The sequence below is a fragment of the Mus caroli genome, chromosome 7 (genome assembly GCF_900094665.2).
Source record: "Mus caroli chromosome 7, CAROLI_EIJ_v1.1, whole genome shotgun sequence".
Taxonomy (NCBI): Eukaryota; Metazoa; Chordata; class Mammalia; order Rodentia; family Muridae; genus Mus; species Mus caroli.
In genome coordinates this window covers 102,647,242-102,665,113 of record NC_034576.1, presented here as the reverse complement: position 1 = coordinate 102,665,113, position 17,872 = coordinate 102,647,242, and the positions used below count along the sequence as shown (strand labels likewise).

The 17,872-nt window shown below is 45.4% G+C and overlaps 1 protein-coding gene across 2 annotated transcripts in view; it reads left to right on the top strand.

Moving 5' to 3' along the window:
- The first annotated feature begins 5,829 nt into the window (after positions 1-5,829).
- Positions 5,830-17,872, top strand: part of Rnf169 (ring finger protein 169) — a 59,576-nt gene continuing 47,533 nt past the window's right edge. Inside the window, exon 1 of one of the 2 annotated variants that reach the window (XM_021166386.2) lies at positions 5,830-6,296. In XM_021166386.2, coding sequence (XP_021022045.2) covers positions 5,834-6,296 — 463 coding nt within the window. In that variant the 5' untranslated portion in view covers positions 5,830-5,833. Of the gene's footprint in view, positions 6,297-13,463; positions 15,177-17,872 lie in introns of those variants that run through there. The other variant, XM_021166387.2, reaches the window with a different exon arrangement.

Genomic DNA, 17,872 nt, shown 5'->3' with positions numbered 1-17,872 from the left:
GTGCTTGTTTCTTAATAGATTTTTTTAATGTGTTGTATTTTGAGACTCACTGAATGGTAACGGTATTAACTATTGAATGTTATTCCATGAAATTGATTTCATAACATCTAGGATGCATCAAACCTTGTACCTGAAGCTGCCCCGTGTCATCAGTCCCCAGCCTTCCTTCTTGTGGCTGAGTTCTCAGTCTGTATCAGTGCTGAGTGAGGGCTTACTGTGGTGACCTCTCAGCTCCATATGGGTGGGGAGAAGATCCTGTTTTTACCCCATATTCATAACTACAGGTTTGAGAATTATTCCTATAAAATTCATGTGCAAAGCTCCTTTAGTCCAAATCTTTTGATTGCTCCCAAAGATCTTGATTGCTTTCCTCTAGAAATAAACAGAGATGAACATGCCCATTGTGCAGGGCTGACGGGCTGGAATGAGATAAATAAGACGTTATTGCTTAATGTGGGGCCTGCCATGTGGTATTTGCTCTGCAAATTCTAGTTTTATTTTTTAACCACTTTTTCTTTTTAATTGATTTTAAACTGTTTATGGTTATGTGTGTGCTGTCTGCATGTTTATCTGTGTACTTCAAGTGTGCCTGGTGCCTTCGGAGGCCAGAGAGGGCCTTGCTGTCAGAAACTGGAATTGCAGGCATTGCAGGTAAGCTGCTCATGTCGGTGCTGGGAATTGAACCCATGTCTTCTGGAATGCTTTTAACCACTGAGCCATCTCTCCAGCTCCATTAAGACAACCTTTTAGTTTTACATTTTTTGGGGTAGGGAGAGGTAGAGAGGGAGAAAGGAAGAGAGGGAGGGGGGTGACCCCTGTGAATGCCAGCCTTGCCTATGAGGATTAGATAACTTGGAGTCTGTCTTCTACCACCTGGGGCTTGAGGGTTAAAGCTCAGTTCCTCAGGCTTGGGGGACCTAGTTCATCTCCCCCCCCCGATTTTCTAGGCTTATCTCCAGCCCTGTGTTCTTTCTTCCCACATTGAATTGCTTAGTCTGAACACCATCCCTTAACCCTCCATCTCTGCCACACAGACACACACACAGACACACAGACACACACAGACACAGACAGACAGACACACACACACAGACAGACAGACACACACACACAGACAGACAGACACATACATACACAAAGCTGAGCTTTGCTGCCTTGGAGCCTCAGCTCTTTCCTTCCTTCCTGTCTATTGGGTGAACTCACTTTCAGAGCACAATTCAAAGGGGACGTCTGTGAGACTTCCCTAGGACTCTGCCTATGCTCTCTGCTTCCAGGAGACCGTGTGTGTGTGTGTGTGTGTGTGTGTGTGTGTGTGTGTGTGCGCGCGCGCGCGCGCGCCCTCATTAGACTGCTTCTAGCTTTGCCACAATTCTTTTGTTATAATTATGGGTGCATAATTTTGCCTACTAGATTGTAAGCTTGAAGAGGCAGAAACAGAGTGTCAAGGAGATTCATACAGAGTCTGGAAGGGTCAAGCAGATGACAGCATCGCAGTGATGGGTACAATGATTGGCTTCTTGAGAACCTTTTCTGAAACCAAAGGAAAGAAACAAAAAAGGAGACAAATTAGCAGCCCAAAGAGAAGAGTGGAGCAGTCTTAAGGAGGTCTAAGGGGTGGGATTTTTTTTTTCTTGTGCTAGATGGTGTGACGTCTTTGTGGGCTGGTGTGAAGGACTTCCTGGCTCTGCAAAGAGACACAGCCTTGTTCCCACCTAGACTCAGTCTGAATGGTCTTACCTTACGTCACCGTCCATCAGCCCAGCAGAGCAAAACTGGGGTCGTCAGTCTGAAGGAAGAGCAGAGAGAGGCTTGCTGGAGTGGATGCAGAGTTTTAAGATTAGTTTAGGACAATTTGGAGCTGTTCCAGTTGAGGCACTATGGTGGCCATGCAGTCCTCAGCCTGGATGACAGGGGTGGTGACTGAAGCACGGGACTCCATTCTTGTTCTAGTTACCATCCTGTGTTAAAGTGGCTCTATGGGTCCCACTTTTTCCTGGTCGTTGGTATAGCCACTGGAGGATGAGAACAAAGAGCATGGCCTACCATGTCACTCTCCTGCTGGGAGCAGGCCTTGGCCCTGGATCCTGCACTGCACCCCAGGGGCTCAGCCACTGGTCCCCCGACAGATGACGAAAGATGTAGAGTAAGGATGATGAGCAGAAAGAGTCACTCAGTGTGGCCCCGGTGGGGAAGAGGAACACAGAGGTCAGATGGACCACATCCTCCTCCTCTGGCCAAGTCCATCTTCTGGGTCTGGACATGAAGCTTAGCTCTAAAACAGCCCTGGTCTAAGTGTGGTCCTGTCCTTTCTCATTGCCTGGGCTGTAGTATTTCCTTCAAGGTGGTCTGACAAGCTGTCAGTATCGTGTGAAGTTTCTTTCTGAGAGACAAGTTTCTCCTCTGCCTGGCACCATTCCTAGTCTTTTCCTTCTCCCAGTATAGGATTTCCAGGGAAATTCCAGTCCCGTGGAATCTATTATTCCAATAGTTCAATATCTAAAGGGAGGGGCACAATTGTCTCTTTAGAAAATCTCCAGTCCCGCACGGTAGTTACACTATTTGGGCTTTTTTCTGTTCTAGACCATTGGTCTAACCTTGTTGTATCATTTCATAATCTGTGAAGCATCCTTAACAACCAGTCTCGGATGATGCCTCAAAACAACAAGAACTGCAGCACAGTTGACAGGAACTGAGAATGGTTTAAGGAAAAACTGGGTCAGCTGGAAAGGGCAGCTGGTACCACAGGAACAATCCAGTGGCTACTATCACCAGGGGAAGGACACCACACCTCCCCCAGTTCCCACCCAACATCCCTTGCTGTTGGATACCCGCTGTTTTTGTTGCTATGAACAGTTCTAAATCTGTCTCTAAATCTGCCACTCACCGAAGATGCAGAGTTCTGAGAGAAATGGGAAGCGAGTAGAGCCCAAGACCTATGACCAGTCCTGGCTTCTCCAGGCAGGGAGCAGTTAGATGCTTTCCTATGCCAGCTTCCCTCCTCTCGTCAGAGATGCACAGAATGAGGGGTTTCTTAGCAGAGAGGAGGTTTAGATGATGGTGGCAAATGCGATGTAACAAAATGTCTGCCAGGCTTCAGTCCTTCTCTCCTCTCAGGCTGGTGCTCCTTCCTGGGTGCTCTGTTTTGCTGGCTTTGTCAACCAGGATCACAGTCAATTGAAACTTCAGAACCATCTTTTTGTTCCTGTTCTCCTCATGAATAACTCTCCACAGCTCTGTCTCTCCCCACCCCCTGCACCTCGTCACCATTACTGTGTTAGAAATATTACCTTGGCAACAGCATAGAGGAAAGAAAAAACTGGAAACTGGGAACTCGGTCTTCTGAATTCGAGGGATAGAAGAGACTGTTGAACGTGTCCACTGTAACAGTCTCCCTGACAATCTAGTGTTAGATTCTTATAGCATTAAAAATGAGCACAACATAGATCCTGGTATCCTTTATCTCAGCTTTTGGCATCAGTCTGAGGCAGCACCGTGGCTGTCATCTGCCCACGTGCACACACTTGCGTGGTGCAACCCCAGGCTGAGAGCCTGCTGTATTCCAGGACATTTATTTTAAAGCCGAGGAGACCGAGGGCAGGAAGAAGGAAGGGAGCCAATGAAAAGGCCCAGGAACAAGACCAGAGCTGGCATCTGGGCAAGTGATACTCAGGTCGCTTACTTTTCTCTGTGGAAAAGAAAGTTTTCTGTTTCTCTTTGTGTCCAAGAAAGCAAGCTACACTGTTCTAGGCTAGCAGTGAACAGGCCCTTCAGACTGAAGTCCTATTGTGTGAGCAGCTCACAAGAAGCAACTGTTTCTAATGGTGGCTGCTTCCTGTCTAAGTTTCACCATGCTGTGATGAAACACCATGACCAAAAGCAATTCTGAGAGGAAAGGGTTTATTTGGCTTACATACCTTGCATTCCACTGAGGGAGTAAGTCAGGAACCCAGAAGCAGAAGCTGATGCAGAGCCATGAAGAGTGCTGCTTGCTGGCTTGCTCGTCATAGCTTGCTCAGCCTGCTGTCTTATAGGACCACCAGGTCAGGGTCAAACCACTTACAATGGGCCAGGCTCTCCCCCTGTACTCACTGCTTGAGAAAATGCTCTACAGGTTTGCCTAGAGCCTGATCTTATAGAGGCACTGTCTCAACCGAGGCTCCCTCCTACCAGATGAGTCTAGCTTGTGTCAGGTTGACAGAAAACTAGCTAGCATACTCTCTGTATCACAAGTCTTCCTTGTCAGAACCAGGTAAAATGTCTCTGGGTAGGAAGTGAGGAAGTGCCCGGATAAAGGACAGCCCATCCAAGAACTCACTTCTGTGTCTGGCAGTATTCTGGCTGTCTGGGCCTTAGACTGGGCCTCTGACTCTCTGGACATGATGTTTAGTTACTCACTGACCCTTTGTCAGTTGCTGTCTGTCCTTTACTTCCAGGTTCTCATCCTAAGGCTCCAGTCCCGCCCGCCCACCCCCCAACTTGGATTAATCACTCTGCTTTGGATCGGTTACCACCAACTGTGGACACTCTCGTGGCAACCTGGAGCTTCTAGATGCTTACATAAAGTTGCTTAAAAATAATGTCTTTACAAAGCCTGCTTTTCCATAAAGATAACATCTTGGTCCAAATGCACCTTAAGGTAAAAAAAAAAAAAAAAAAAGGCAACAGCCTGAGACTTGTTGTAGTAGAGTCATCTTTCCATTAGGGGGAGCCATTCTTTTTCCTAAATCCTCTGTATCCAGAAAGGGAAATCACAACAAAGTCTCAACACCTCTCCCTGGCTTAAACAGGAATGATGTGGTCAGAGCTGGCCGGTAGGAATGAACTCTAAGAACCATGGGACAAAGCTTATAGGAAGAGGGGTTGTGAGATGGCAGGTCAGTTTGCAGAAGTCACTGCTGCCAGTTAGGTGAGAGATGACGAGAAAGAAATCATGCAGTGGGCTTATGGAATGAAGAAGTGGGTGGGAACAGGCTGGAAATAGAGCCATTTTGGCCAGAAAAATGACAAGACTATAAGTTAAAGATGCCTGGGCTGGGAGCGTGAGGACTCTTGAGACGGTTCTGTGAATAGAATGTGGGAGATAAGGGCTGTTTTGAAAGGAGGGAGGCATTAGGTTTGTGCACGGAGCATGCAGATATCCATAATGATAAATTCATTAACTCTGAACTGCAGATATTAGTGTGGGCTTTCATGGGGACGAAAAGAGGAGACCAGGGAGTCATATAGACGGAGAAAAGAAAAGGCACAAGCTTACACAAGAGTATCTACATTTAAGTATCAAACACAGAAGTCATCCGAGGAGAGAAATAAAGTATGCTTTTTTTGCCCCAGTCAAGGGAGGGGACTTCATAAAGGGATGTGGTGAGAGAGAGGCTGAAATGATGGCTGGTCAGGTTGTTATCTCAACAATCACTCAAGACTTTTGGTCATGATCGGCCTCATGTTAATCACAACAAGCTGCTATGGTCCTGAGGAGAAAGCCCTTACCAAATGAAGCACATCGACAAGTTTCTGGATAGCTCATATTTATAGTTCACTTTATGAAGCTCAGGGTCGCTCAAAATTTCCAAATAAATTCTTTCAGTCTCTCAAGATTCAGTGCTAGAAACTGCAAAAACTGGAGGGCGGGCTGAAGACCAGATATATAAAGAATAATCATTAAATATTAATAAGCAGTCTCCTCCTGCTAAGCGGAAAGGCTCTAGGGGAAATATCCCCAGGCGGACTAGGTTCCCGCCCCCTCATGAATATGCAGATAGCTGTCCGCCGCGCACTGCCCCGCCCTCTACTCCTCTCCCACCGCAACCGACTTTCCCTTCAAACGGGAAACAAGATGGCGGCGGCAGGTCCGAGCACTCGGGCTTCTTCCGCTGCGGCCGCGGCAGCTCTGAGTCGGCGGGGCCGGAGGGGCCGCTGTGACGAGATGGCGGCAGCGAAAGCCGGGGCTCCGGGCCCGGCCTCCAGCCCCGCGTTGTTAGTGTTGCGGTCAGCGCCACGGCCGGAGGAGTCGGGCTGCACCGGGTGCCTGGAGACCCCGGGGGAAGTGGCGGCCCTGCCGTGCAGCCACTCGCGATGCCGAGGCTGCGCCTCGCGCGCGGCGGGCCCGGGCTGCCGTCGCTGCCGTCCCCGCGGCTCGGGCTGGGCCCGCCGTCGGGCGCGCGACGACGGCCAGGCCGCCGCGGAGCTGATGGGCGAGGGCGCCCGTCGTGGACAGCCGGAGCGCTGCCGCCCGCGCCGGGACGGGGGCGCGGCTGCCTCGGGGCCCAGGCCGGAGCCGGAGCCGCTCGCGGAGCCAGGTGGAGCCTCCCCTCGCCCCTGTGGGCTTCAGCCAGGCCCAGCCGCCGGGTCTGGCCTGGTGAGCGGGGTGGAGAGTTCTGCTGGGGTCGCGACCGGGTTCTGCCCAGGCGCAGTTTGTGTTGGTGAAGGTTGAACTTTGGAGCGAAACTATGCGCGTGTTGAATTTGGAGGGGCAGTGTGGGGACCCCGCGCCTTGCGTAAGTCAGAAGTTTGGAAGGAAACAATTCCTGGAACAAGTTAGGGGCATGTTGAAGTTGGTGCGTGGAGGGGGAGGGGCCCTGGAGGATCCCAGCAGCGCTTGTTTCAGTGTTGGGCGGAGGGTTTGGGGTCGCGCGGTCTAGGAGAGATGTGTCTTCCAGGGCTGGAGAGGATGAGGTGTGGGATATCCCAGGCTCAGGGGGAGCTTTGCAGACTTGAGAGCAGAGTGGGTTTTGAGGATGAGCTCTCGTGTGAAGTTCTTTCTCATGCAATCTTGAAAAAAACATATATGCTTAGCGCAGAGCTTGCCACACAGGATGAGATAAATGCAAATCTATATTGGTAATAATACTAATCATAAATGTCAGTGGTGCTTGATGAAAAAAAGCTGGGTGGGATTTAAGTTTTGGAGACGAAGATTGGTTTGGCTGGGGGCTGTTTTCTGTCTTTCTATGTAAGTTTCGTCTATGATGCTGGCAGCTTAAAGGTCTGTTGTAGGACTCTTGGCCTGAACTCCTTTGCCTTTCTCACCGTCGGCAGCCCATCACTTGTTGGTGCTGAAGACTGAGATAGAAAATTACGTTTGTAACACGAACCGAGACCTAGGCTTCTTTGGTGCAAGCCTAGGCAACATACCTACAGCTGAGATTTTCAAGAACCGTGAATCAGGAAAAGCCATTTGCTAGCCCTATTATGTTAGGAATTCTGCCTTACGTCGTTTTCAGCAGAAGGAAGGCATTGCTTTGTGTGTATGAAAGTGCAGTTCCTAGAAACTACAGAGTCCAGAATGCATCTATTTTTGGTTCAAGCAGAGACACCTGCCAAAGACACCTTGCTTTTCAGTCTAAGGGCTGAGATGCTCGGCATTTTACTTTCTGCGTTTCTTGTTATCCCTTCCAAAACCATCACAGTGCTCTTGGTTGTACCTTTATTTCTATTTTATAGGTGAGACTGAGGCCCAAAGAGATTAACTAACTTGTCTGATGATGAAAGTACAATTCCATCTGATTTTCTCAATTTAGCTTGCTTTAATTTCTGAGATTATAAATATAAGCAATTTCTCTGGTCTCCCTACTAACTACATTGACTGTATGGTCAAATAGAATAGCAGTTCTCTTTCTATATCTCTTGGAGTTGTTATGAAACATTCACCTTGAAATTTGAATTATGAAAGAATGCATTGCTTACTGATTTGTGTAAACTTTTCCCACTAAAAGAAATTTGTTTAAATAAAGGATAGGCTATTAGTGATTAAGGACATTTACCTAAAATGAGAATCCATAGGACTTGTTAAGTTACTTAGTATCTTTCAGTTATATGTGGGCCATAATGAAAAGTATTTTCCCTAAATTTACTTTTTGGATCATTGCAATCATATGTTTGTCCAGCTAAATAATTTTAGAAGAATAGAAAATACTACCGAGCCAGTCATGGTGATGCAAACTTGGAATCTCAGTATTTGGGAAGTGGACTCTGGAGGGTCAGAAGTTCAAGGTTATTGGCTTCATGGGAAGCCATTTAAAAAACAAAACTTAAAAAAAAAAAAGGAATTGCTGAATAGGGCTTGGAAACTATCTTCAGCATTGGTGGGTATTTACTGAAGTTATACACAATCTATTTTAATTAAAACTTTAACAACGGGGTCGGGGCAGCAAGAAGTCACCAGCAGTGCCAACCTAACAGCTGAGTTCAGTTCCAGGACTTGCGTAGTGAGGGAGAGAACTGACTCTGAAAAGTTGCCCTTTGATCTCCACATGTGTGTAGTGGCATGTGCACATACCTCCCAAAATAAATAAAGAAAAATGTAATAAATGTAATACATACAATGTCGAGTGTGTTAGGGCAAGCCTATAATCCCACAATTGGGAGGTAGAGACTAGAGAATAAATTCAAGATCCTTGAATACATAATAAAATCCAGGCCAGTCTGGGCTACAGGAAGCTCTGTCTCAACAGAACAAAACCAAACACAACAACCTTGTATCACTGGTGAGTTGAGGAAAATGGGAGAAAGTATTCATTCTGTGAACGTGCTTTCTTCCCATTTCCAGGTCCCCGGTGTTCTGTTTACTCTTTCACAGTTTGTGCATCTGCATGAAATCCAAATCAAAATAAAATACATATTTGCTATGCTATACACACTGTTGTTGTGTGTGTGTGTGTGTGTGTGTGTGTGTGTGTTTTACATGGGCACACAGAGGACAGAGGGATGTCAGATACCTTCCTCTCTGCCTGTGGTTCCCAACCTTCCTGATGCTTCCACTCTTTAATACATTTCCTCATGTAGTGGTGATTCCCAACCATAAAGTTATTTCTGTTGCTATTTCATAACTGTATGTTGCTACTGTTATGAATTGTAATGTAAATATTTGTGTTTTCTGATGGTCTTAGGTGACCCCTGTGAAAAGGTTGCTCAATCTGCAAAGGGGTTGAGGCTCACTCACAGGCTGAAAACGACTGCTTTATGCCTTTCTGCTTTGAGATGAGGTCTCTGACAGAACTGGAAGCCTTCATGTTGCTAGGTTGACTGGTCAGCAAGTTCTCACAATCCTGTCTCACTGAGGGACACAATCTGTCCCTCAGTGCTGAAGTGACAGACACCTGGAACTGCGCCTGGCTTTTATATAGGGATTTGAACTTAGGTCATCCTTGCAGGTCAAGCACTCTTACCCACTGAGCCATCATCTCAAAGTATATATGTAGGAGTGTTTTGCCTGCATGAATTGTGTGTGTGTGTGTGTGTGTGCTCGCGCTTGCCTAAAATGGCCAGAAGAGGGTGTCGGGTTCCCTGGAATTGGTGTCATAGATCTTTGGGAACTGGCAGGTGGGTGGGTGCTGGGAACTGAGCTTGGGTCCCCTGGTAGAGTAGCTAGTGCTCTTAAGCCTCTTAAGCACTGAGCCATCTCTCTTGACTCATAATTTTTAAAAAAGTTGTTTTGTAACTGTATGCATTTCCATGGAGAAGTCACCCACAGCTTGAACAGATTTACAAAGCGTTTGCTAAAGAAAAGAAGAAGTTAAGGATGGTTTCATTCTGGGTCCTCATTGTTGCACAGAGAAAAATGACAGGGAGGCAAGAACTACTAGTTAGAAGTTGTAGTGAGGTAGTAGATCAACAGAAGCTGACAGAGGGACTGTGTAAAAGACACAGTGCAGACTGCGGACAGGGGAGGGTTCATGTTGACTTTGTTTTGGTTTTTGATGAGATCTGATGTTAGAGTCCAGCCAGCCTGAACTATCCTCCTGCTGCAGTTTCCTGAGTGCTGAGTTTGCAGGTGTGAGGCTCCTGGTGGCTGTTAAAGGAGGAGGCTGAAGGATTTGCATTGTGATTTCATGAGTAGAAACCTCAGCAGCAGGCGGGCATTTGTAGGAGCCAGATCGAGCGAGTGCACCTCTTGGTGGATTCTTACAGAGCAGTTATGTCAGAAGGTAGGGTTGGCCTGCTTTGTGAGACTGGAAATGAAATCGTCTCTGGTGCAGTGCTGTTTAAGTGAGAGTCTGTTGTGTTTGCTTGCTTGCTTATTTATTTGAGGCTAGGTTGTGTTGTGTTGCAGAGGCTGCTTTTGAACTCCTGCAGTCCTTCCACTTTTTTTTTTTTCCTGTGTTGAGACAGGACCTTGCTGTGGAGCCCTGGCAGACAGTAAGCTTGGGGACTTCCACCCTTTGTCGCCCAAGTGTGGGATTGAAGCATGGGCCACCATGCACAATTTATTTATTTTTTTAAAAAGATTTCAATATACAACATCTCTTTTAGGGTTGTCTGTGAAATATAAAAGTATAGTTTGTGCTTGTTGAAAATTTTGGTTGTGTTTTTGACATTTTTGTGGCTTGAAATTTATTTACTTTGAGACAGGGTGTCACTGTGTATCCAGGCTGCTCTCAGACTCATAGCAGCCCCTTAGCCTTCTTAGTGTGCTTATTGCAGGTATATACTACCATACCTGGCTTATTAGTTTTGTTGCTCTGTAAATCCCTGTGTGTGAAGGCTACAGCAGAGATCATGTCAAGACTGGCTCCAAGCTGAACTTCACATTCTTTGAGGCCATGCAGGTCCTTGTCTGAGGTTGTACTAAGCTTTGGTATTGTCTTGAACATATGCAGGGTTTATCATGAATAGCTACATTTTGTTAAGTATTTTTTATACCAGCAAACAAAATATTATAAAACTCTCTGTCATGCAATTTATATTCTAGATACAAAGGCATTCTAATGTGTTGATTTTAAAAATATGTACTACACAGGTGTGAATAGTTTTAGAACTATAATAATTATATTTAAGTCATATTGAAAATGATTAAAGAATTTTGATTTAAAGCCAAAAGAGCCTCTAAATTATACTGTCTTTGATCTTGAAAATGGAACCTTTTAGCTTTTAGGATAATTCTTTTTCTTCCACTATAGGTAATGATTAAAGTAATAAGCTAGACAAAGGCTGATAACAATTTTAAGCTGGCAGACTTTTTTTTCTTTTTTTTTGTCTTAAAATCAAATTTCAAAAATATAGTAGATGATAGGGTTCATACTGTCTCATTTATTCTTCCTTTGTATCTCACAGTCTCCACACAAACGTCCCTGTTCACACTTCCTGCTCACTTATGATTAACACACATTTTAAACATTTGTTTTCTGTGAAAAGCAAATAGTTCTGGTCTGTTACTCAATTGTCAGACAACATCTGCTAAGTGTGTTGCCTAAATTCCTTCTAGGATGAGTACATAAAGCAATTATGTGATGGTGTAAAAGGACAGGGCTTTCTCTGGTCTCTAGGGCTCGTTTCAGAATATCTGAGGTGACTCATCCCTTTCCCCTAATGACGAAATGAGCAGGTACTGTTGTGTTGCACTAAAGCAGACTCCATGTGCCTCACGCTTGCTGATGTGCTCTACAAAGCTCATGTTGACATTACCTCACCATCTACTGACCCCGGAAATGAATTACCACTGAAGGAATTGCTCAGCTCTTGGGAGTCAAACTGAACAGCAGGAATGCAGGTGGTATCGGCTTCCTTCCTCTCACTTCTGCTCCCTGGCATCCAGTTGATTTAGAAGAGTTGCTCGCCTTGAGTTCATTTGTATGTGACTTGGCTTGACAATATGATAATCCATTTTAGTCACATTTTATTTGAATAATGTAATTAATGATTATTTGGTTCCTATTAGTTAGGACACAGTGTCCAGAAGAGGGTAGAAGGTCGGGGACAGACTTGTTGGGCGATGGTGGACTTTGGATGCCCTGTCAAAGGGTGAGGATGCACCAAAGAATTCCAAAGAGGAGCCTCTTGTGCATTTCACATGTGTTGGAAACCCCAGTCGTCTTTGAAAGATGGTAGGCTGTACATAACCAGACAAATGGGGAGTACAGAACAGGGACTTCACACATTCCTGAGGTTGCTGGGAGACAGACATGGAGCTATCTAAACTGTTAAGCCCTTGTGCCCACAGTGTTTTACCCTGTAGTAGGCTCAAGAGACTCAGTGAAGCCAGAGTGAGTGAGAAGGTTCTGTTTTCTCCTGGGATTGAGCTTAGCCATGTGCAAGAGGCAAAGACTTCTGCATAGCTCAGGGTCTTCATGGGCTGTGTTCCCTGTGAAGGGATTAGCAAACAGACAAACAAACAACTACCCTCAGTCACAAAGAGAGAACAAAAAAATCTTGTCTTGATTTGCCTGGGCTTTTTGCACAGTGGAAATTAAAAAACAAAAACAAAAAAAAGCTTTCCTAAAAAGCAAATCATAGGATATGTAGCTCACTCACACTTAAGAAGTGAAAGATTTTGTTTGGTTCAGATAGCCTTATGGTGAGGAATTAGTATTAAAAAGATATATCTCCAGCTAGTGAACTATGCACACACATCACATGGCACTTGGAGAAACTGAAGCAAGAGTTTCAGGAACACTTTCCTACCCAGATGGTCCAGGGTCCTTCCAGAAGGAAGAGGCCCAGCTGTGGGTAAACTCAGTGGAACGACAGTTTGAGCCAGCAGGGACCCACAGACAGGAGAGTCCACACACAGGAAGCGAGGACTGGAGTGTAGAGTGTCAGTTCACAAGATAATTAAAATAGCATAGTTCAAAATCGACACCCCAATGAATGGACATGGTTCAGGACTGAAGGTATTCCAGAATGGAGGATCTTTTATATACAATAAAGATATCCAGAACTGAACACCTCAGTGAGTGAACAAGACAGGAAATAATCTGTAGAACTCACTGTAGTGGAAACCTCTAGTCAGTGAGGCTGCAGCTCAGCAAGGCAAACCAGGGTCCAAAGTAGCCTAGTGTGGGAGGAAACGCCTCAGACACACAGAATGGAGAAAATAGGAAAGAGAACTGAAGAGCTTGATCAGGAAGCTCCAAGTGTTAACCCGGGGGTGGGGAGTGGGGAAAGAAGGTAGAGTGAAGAGGTTATAGACTATGAAGATGTGACGACTTGAGATGATTTTAGAATGAATAACCCCCCCTCTCTAAAGATTTATTTATTATTATACATAAGTACACTGTAGCTGTCTTCAGACACCAGAAGAGGGCATCAGATCTCATTATGGATGGTTGTGAGCCACCATGTGGTTGCTGGGATTTGAACTCAGGACCTTTAGAAGAGCAGTCAGTGCACGTAACCTGCTGAGCCATCTCTCCAGCCCAACCCTGTCTCTCTTAAGACTCATGAAGTCCAGCAAGAATTGGAAACACCCAGGGCCCCTATAACTAAATACATTGTGGTGGAACTGCAGAACATCAAAGACACTCCCCCTACCCCGCCCCCTGGGGATTGGGCCCAGTTTCTAAGTTACAAAACCAAGTGGCCCAGGAAAGTTAGAAAAATAATAGCAGGTCAAGTCCAAAGGAGGTACAAGATAGGAAAGAATGGTGACATTCTCATCTGAGGCACTGGTCTTCCCTGTGAGATGGAAGGAAGACAGTGCAGCTTTTCCAGCAGTGCGTATCTGCCTCAGGGGAACTCACAGGTACGCATCCTCACACCATTCATCTCCAACTGCAGAACTGGGAAAAGTGAACAGTTTCCTCAAGATAAATTATGGGTCATTTCTGTAACTGTTACTATAATGAATGAGCAAAGTCCCTATGTGTAGTCATGAATAAATCTTGAAAAACTGTATAGTGGAAAGTTACAAAAGGCTCTAGCTAATGCCATTTATACAAATAAGGTGCACAAAGGTGGGCTTATTTGAATGGCAGAGGTGTGAGAGATGAAAAGTCAGCAATATCTGCTATTCTTTCTGGCAGTTAGGTGCCGAGAGAAAGGAAACGGAGGCATAAGAAGGCAGGGAGAGTCCACTTCTACAGAAGAGCAAAGCAGGTTTGACTCAGGACTCAAGGTGCTTTTGGAGAGTCCCCATTATGGGATTATGGTAGAACTTGAGAGCCTAATTGACAGAGACCACCTTTTCCCATTGCTACGTACTGCAGGAAGGACAAGCTGTCCATTTGTTTATGAATTGCTGCTGGTTTCCAGTTGCTGGTAGAAAGGAGTTAATGGTTAAGGAAGGTCAGGGCCAGGCCTACCTAGTAAATTAACAGTGACAAAGTGCTTATGTGCCAAGAATTGGTCTCTCCCTCCCTTCCTCTCTCCCACCCCCTTTGTGTGTGTGCCCAGGCACATGTGTGCACTTGTATTTAGTGAGGCTAGAGGACAGCCTCAGGTGTCATTCCTTAGAATCTATCCAGCTGGGGTCTCTTGTTTTATTGATTACTATAGGTTGGCTGGCCAGAAATCTCCAGGGATCATCCTGCCTCCACCTCCCCAGTGCTAGTATTACAAATGCATGCCACCTTTTAACATAGGTTCTGGGGATCAAACACGGGCCCTCCTGCTCAGATGACAAACGCTTCACTGACATTTGCCCATTTTTTGTTCATTTTAGCGCTAGATATGGAAGATGATCCCTAAATTGTTAAGCTGTTGTACTATGTGGTTATTGGCATCTAAACATGAATAGTCATTACTAGCAGGAAAGTTTTGGCGGTAAAAGAATTAGCATTTGTGGAATTTACTTCTCCTATATGCTAAGGCTTTGTGCTGTGTTTAATGGAGAACTCCCACTATGTGTAAGGCACTGGACTAGGTGCCTAGAAGGGTGGACTTGAGAGCACAAGTGTATTAAACAGAGCAATGCTGAGGGAGCACTGATCCTTTGCACTGGATGAGCCTGTTTCATTCTGCTGGGGGAGAATGCATTGTAAGAAGCTTTAGGGGTGGTGGAGCGATGAGAGCACAAAGGACGGCACTTGCTGGTTATTCGTTCCCATCTTTCCAGCGGGAGCAGATCCTGTAACGACACGTGAGTTACTCTGCCCAGCTTTGTGTTTCAGTGAAGCTTGTCTTTTGGTTTTAGAGATCGATTCTTAGTTCTTAGACTAAGCATAGATTGTCTTTGCACAGTGGAGTGTGAACTGATGTGCATTTGTACTGCTTCACCATCCTTGGGTAACATGGCAGCCTGCTTGTAGCCTGCTTGGGCACTTTTTAAAGCATTTGGTACAGTAGTTGAATGAAAACAACCACAGAAACAACAGCAACCACAGCAACAAAAGAACCCATAGAATGGCCTGAATTGACAACTAAAACCAAGATTGCAGAAACAGATCGTCTTTCTGAGTCTGTTGAATGCGAGCAGAGAAACCGTGCCTGTGGGGATAAGAAGTTAAGCTTTCCTTGTAAGAGAGGTGAGTCAAGTCACCAACAGATGTGTTAGGCTTGTGTGTTATGGTGGAGGGGAGAAATTGCTGGTGCCAGAGACTTTGAGTAGAGAAAACTGAATGTGGAAGTTTATATTCTCATTAGATATTCAACCAACGCTTTAGAAGGCACTGAATGACAGTTGGTATCTTAGCTAAGGTTTCTACTGCTGTAAAGAGACACCATGACCACAGCAATTCTTATAAAGGACAGCATTTAATTGGGACTGGCTTACAGGTTCAGAGGTTTAGTCCATTATTAATTTGATGGGAAGCATGGCAATATACAGGCAGACATGGTGCTGGCTGGAGAAGGACCAGAGAGTTCTCTATCTTGATCCAAAGGCATCAAGAGACTATGTGCCACACTGGGTGTACCTTGTGCATATAAAACCTCAAAGCTCGCCCCCACGGTGACACACTTCTTCCAGCAAGGTCTCACATATTTCAACAAGGCCATACCTTCCTCCCAGTTGGTGCCACTCCTTTTTGGTCTGTGGGAGCCAATTATGTTAAAGCTACCACATTTGGATATATGTCAGGAGATCCTCTATCTATCCCTAGGTAGTGAGGCAGATCCAAGCCTCTGTAGCAAGTATGATACATGCTAGTGCGTTTATAGACTGCTCTGAGCTGGGTTGGTAATGTAGTTCTCTCTGGGTTAGTAGGAAAGCTTTGGAAAAGAGAAGGCAGAGAAAGGGTTGGAGGTATGGGTAGAGAATCATCACACAGTGAAGGAGAGAAACAAGTGTGAAGTCACAGTGTAGATCAAGTTAGGAATAGTGGCGTGGGTGAGAGCTGGGGACCAACTTACAGGAAGGGCAGAGGATATAGCTCGAGTGGTAGGGTTGGGGTCCTGTTGTATATATGTTAGAGGGGGTTAAAAGCTACCAAAAGTTACTCATGGTAGTGTCATGTCACTTTATACAGAACTAAATGTTGAGGCTATGCAAACAGTGTTGAGGATATATGGGAAGACAAAGAGTTTGAGAAACAGGGAGCCTGCCATTGGGTATGCACATGCACTGTTTTCAGTAATGCTGGGAGATTAGATGAGATGAACTATTCAGACAGCCATTTTATGGTTAAAGAATCAAGCTAGCAAGGATGAATACTGGAGGTACAATCTAGGAGAGGGTACAAGTGAATGCAAGTCGGTTTGGTTCTGGATCCTGGACTGTTTCTAACTTAGGAATCATTTTGCTAATGGTTGTTGTCTTAGTCAATGTCCTATTGCTATTAGAAAGGAAAACATTTAATTGGGTCTGGCGTACATTCATAAGTTTAGTCCATTATCATCATGGTGGGGGGCATGGTGGCATGCAGGCAAACCTGGTGCTGGAGAGGTAGCTGAGAGTTCTACATTCAGATCAGCCTGGGGGGTGGGGTGGGGAGGAGGACCTGGCTTGAGCATTTGAAACCTCATAGCCCAGCCCCAGTGACACACTTCCTCCAACAAGGTCACACCTCTAATAGTACTGCTCCCTATGAGCCTATGGGGGTCAATTATATTCAAATCCACAATTGTGAATGATATTTTGCCTCACATGGCAGCAGAAATTGAAAGCTGTTTTTCCATGGTGGTGGTGGCTGTGTTGCTGTGGACACCTGAGGATGAGAGCTCTGAGGGCCAAGTCCTTCATTGTGGCTGCTCCTGAGCCCTGTGCCTACATCTGATTCTGTGGCTTTTTAATCGTAGACTTTACTGATGATCCATTACAGGTTGCCTAACAAGAAAATGGCACTTTGGGGGTTGTTTTTAGACTCAGCATGGAAGTCTTATTTTGCTTGACTATTTCTGTTTCTGCTTTTGCAAGTCTGTCTGACCTCTACTGTCAGCCTTCTCTGACTCAGGAGTTGGTAGACTGGCCAGTAGGTTAGACCACTCCACCCTTCCTCCAGAAAGTGTTCCCTGTCCTCCTCATTCCTGTCCTTCTGTGACTCCCTAACTGCAGCACTTGGCTGTAAGAGTGATTTCATAGTTGTTTATCCTGTGTGACTCTGTTACGTCTGCAGCTCTTCAGACCCATCTTTAGAACCTTTTATTGATTTGTCTTAGCTAATAAACTGTATTAAAATTCTCTGTGGAGGGCCCCGTGCCTGTTCTCTGTTGTTTCTTTCCCCACATCACTTCCCCCTTTCACTGCTCATTTCCTCTTTAACCTGCTAATGGTTTGTGACTGTTTGCGTTGTTCTTATACACACACACACACACACACACACGTGCGCGTGGATGCACTCTCCTATGTTAGCACTTTGATTTTCATTTTCTCCATTTGTGAATTTTATTAAGTCGCCTTTCCCCCCTGCATGCCAATTATCTAGCAAACCATAACAGTTGCTTTTCGTTTTATTAAAGCAACATTTTACTTTTCTGGGTATTCTAGTACTCTCCAGCCCACTGCCCTCTTGAAGTGTATTCAATAAATGAATTTAAAAAAATGTTCTTGTCTTAGTTTGCTGTGATGAAACACCATGGCTAAAACAACTTTGGGAGGAAAGGGTTTATTTGGCTTACACTCCATATTGTTGTTCATCATCAAAGGAAGTCAGGACAGGAACTTAAATAGGGAAGGAACCTGGACGCCATCCATGGAGGGGTGCTGCTTACTGGCTTGCTCTTCATGGCTTGCTCAGCTTGTCTTCTTTCTTTCTTTCTCTTTCTCTTTTTCTTTCTTTCTTTC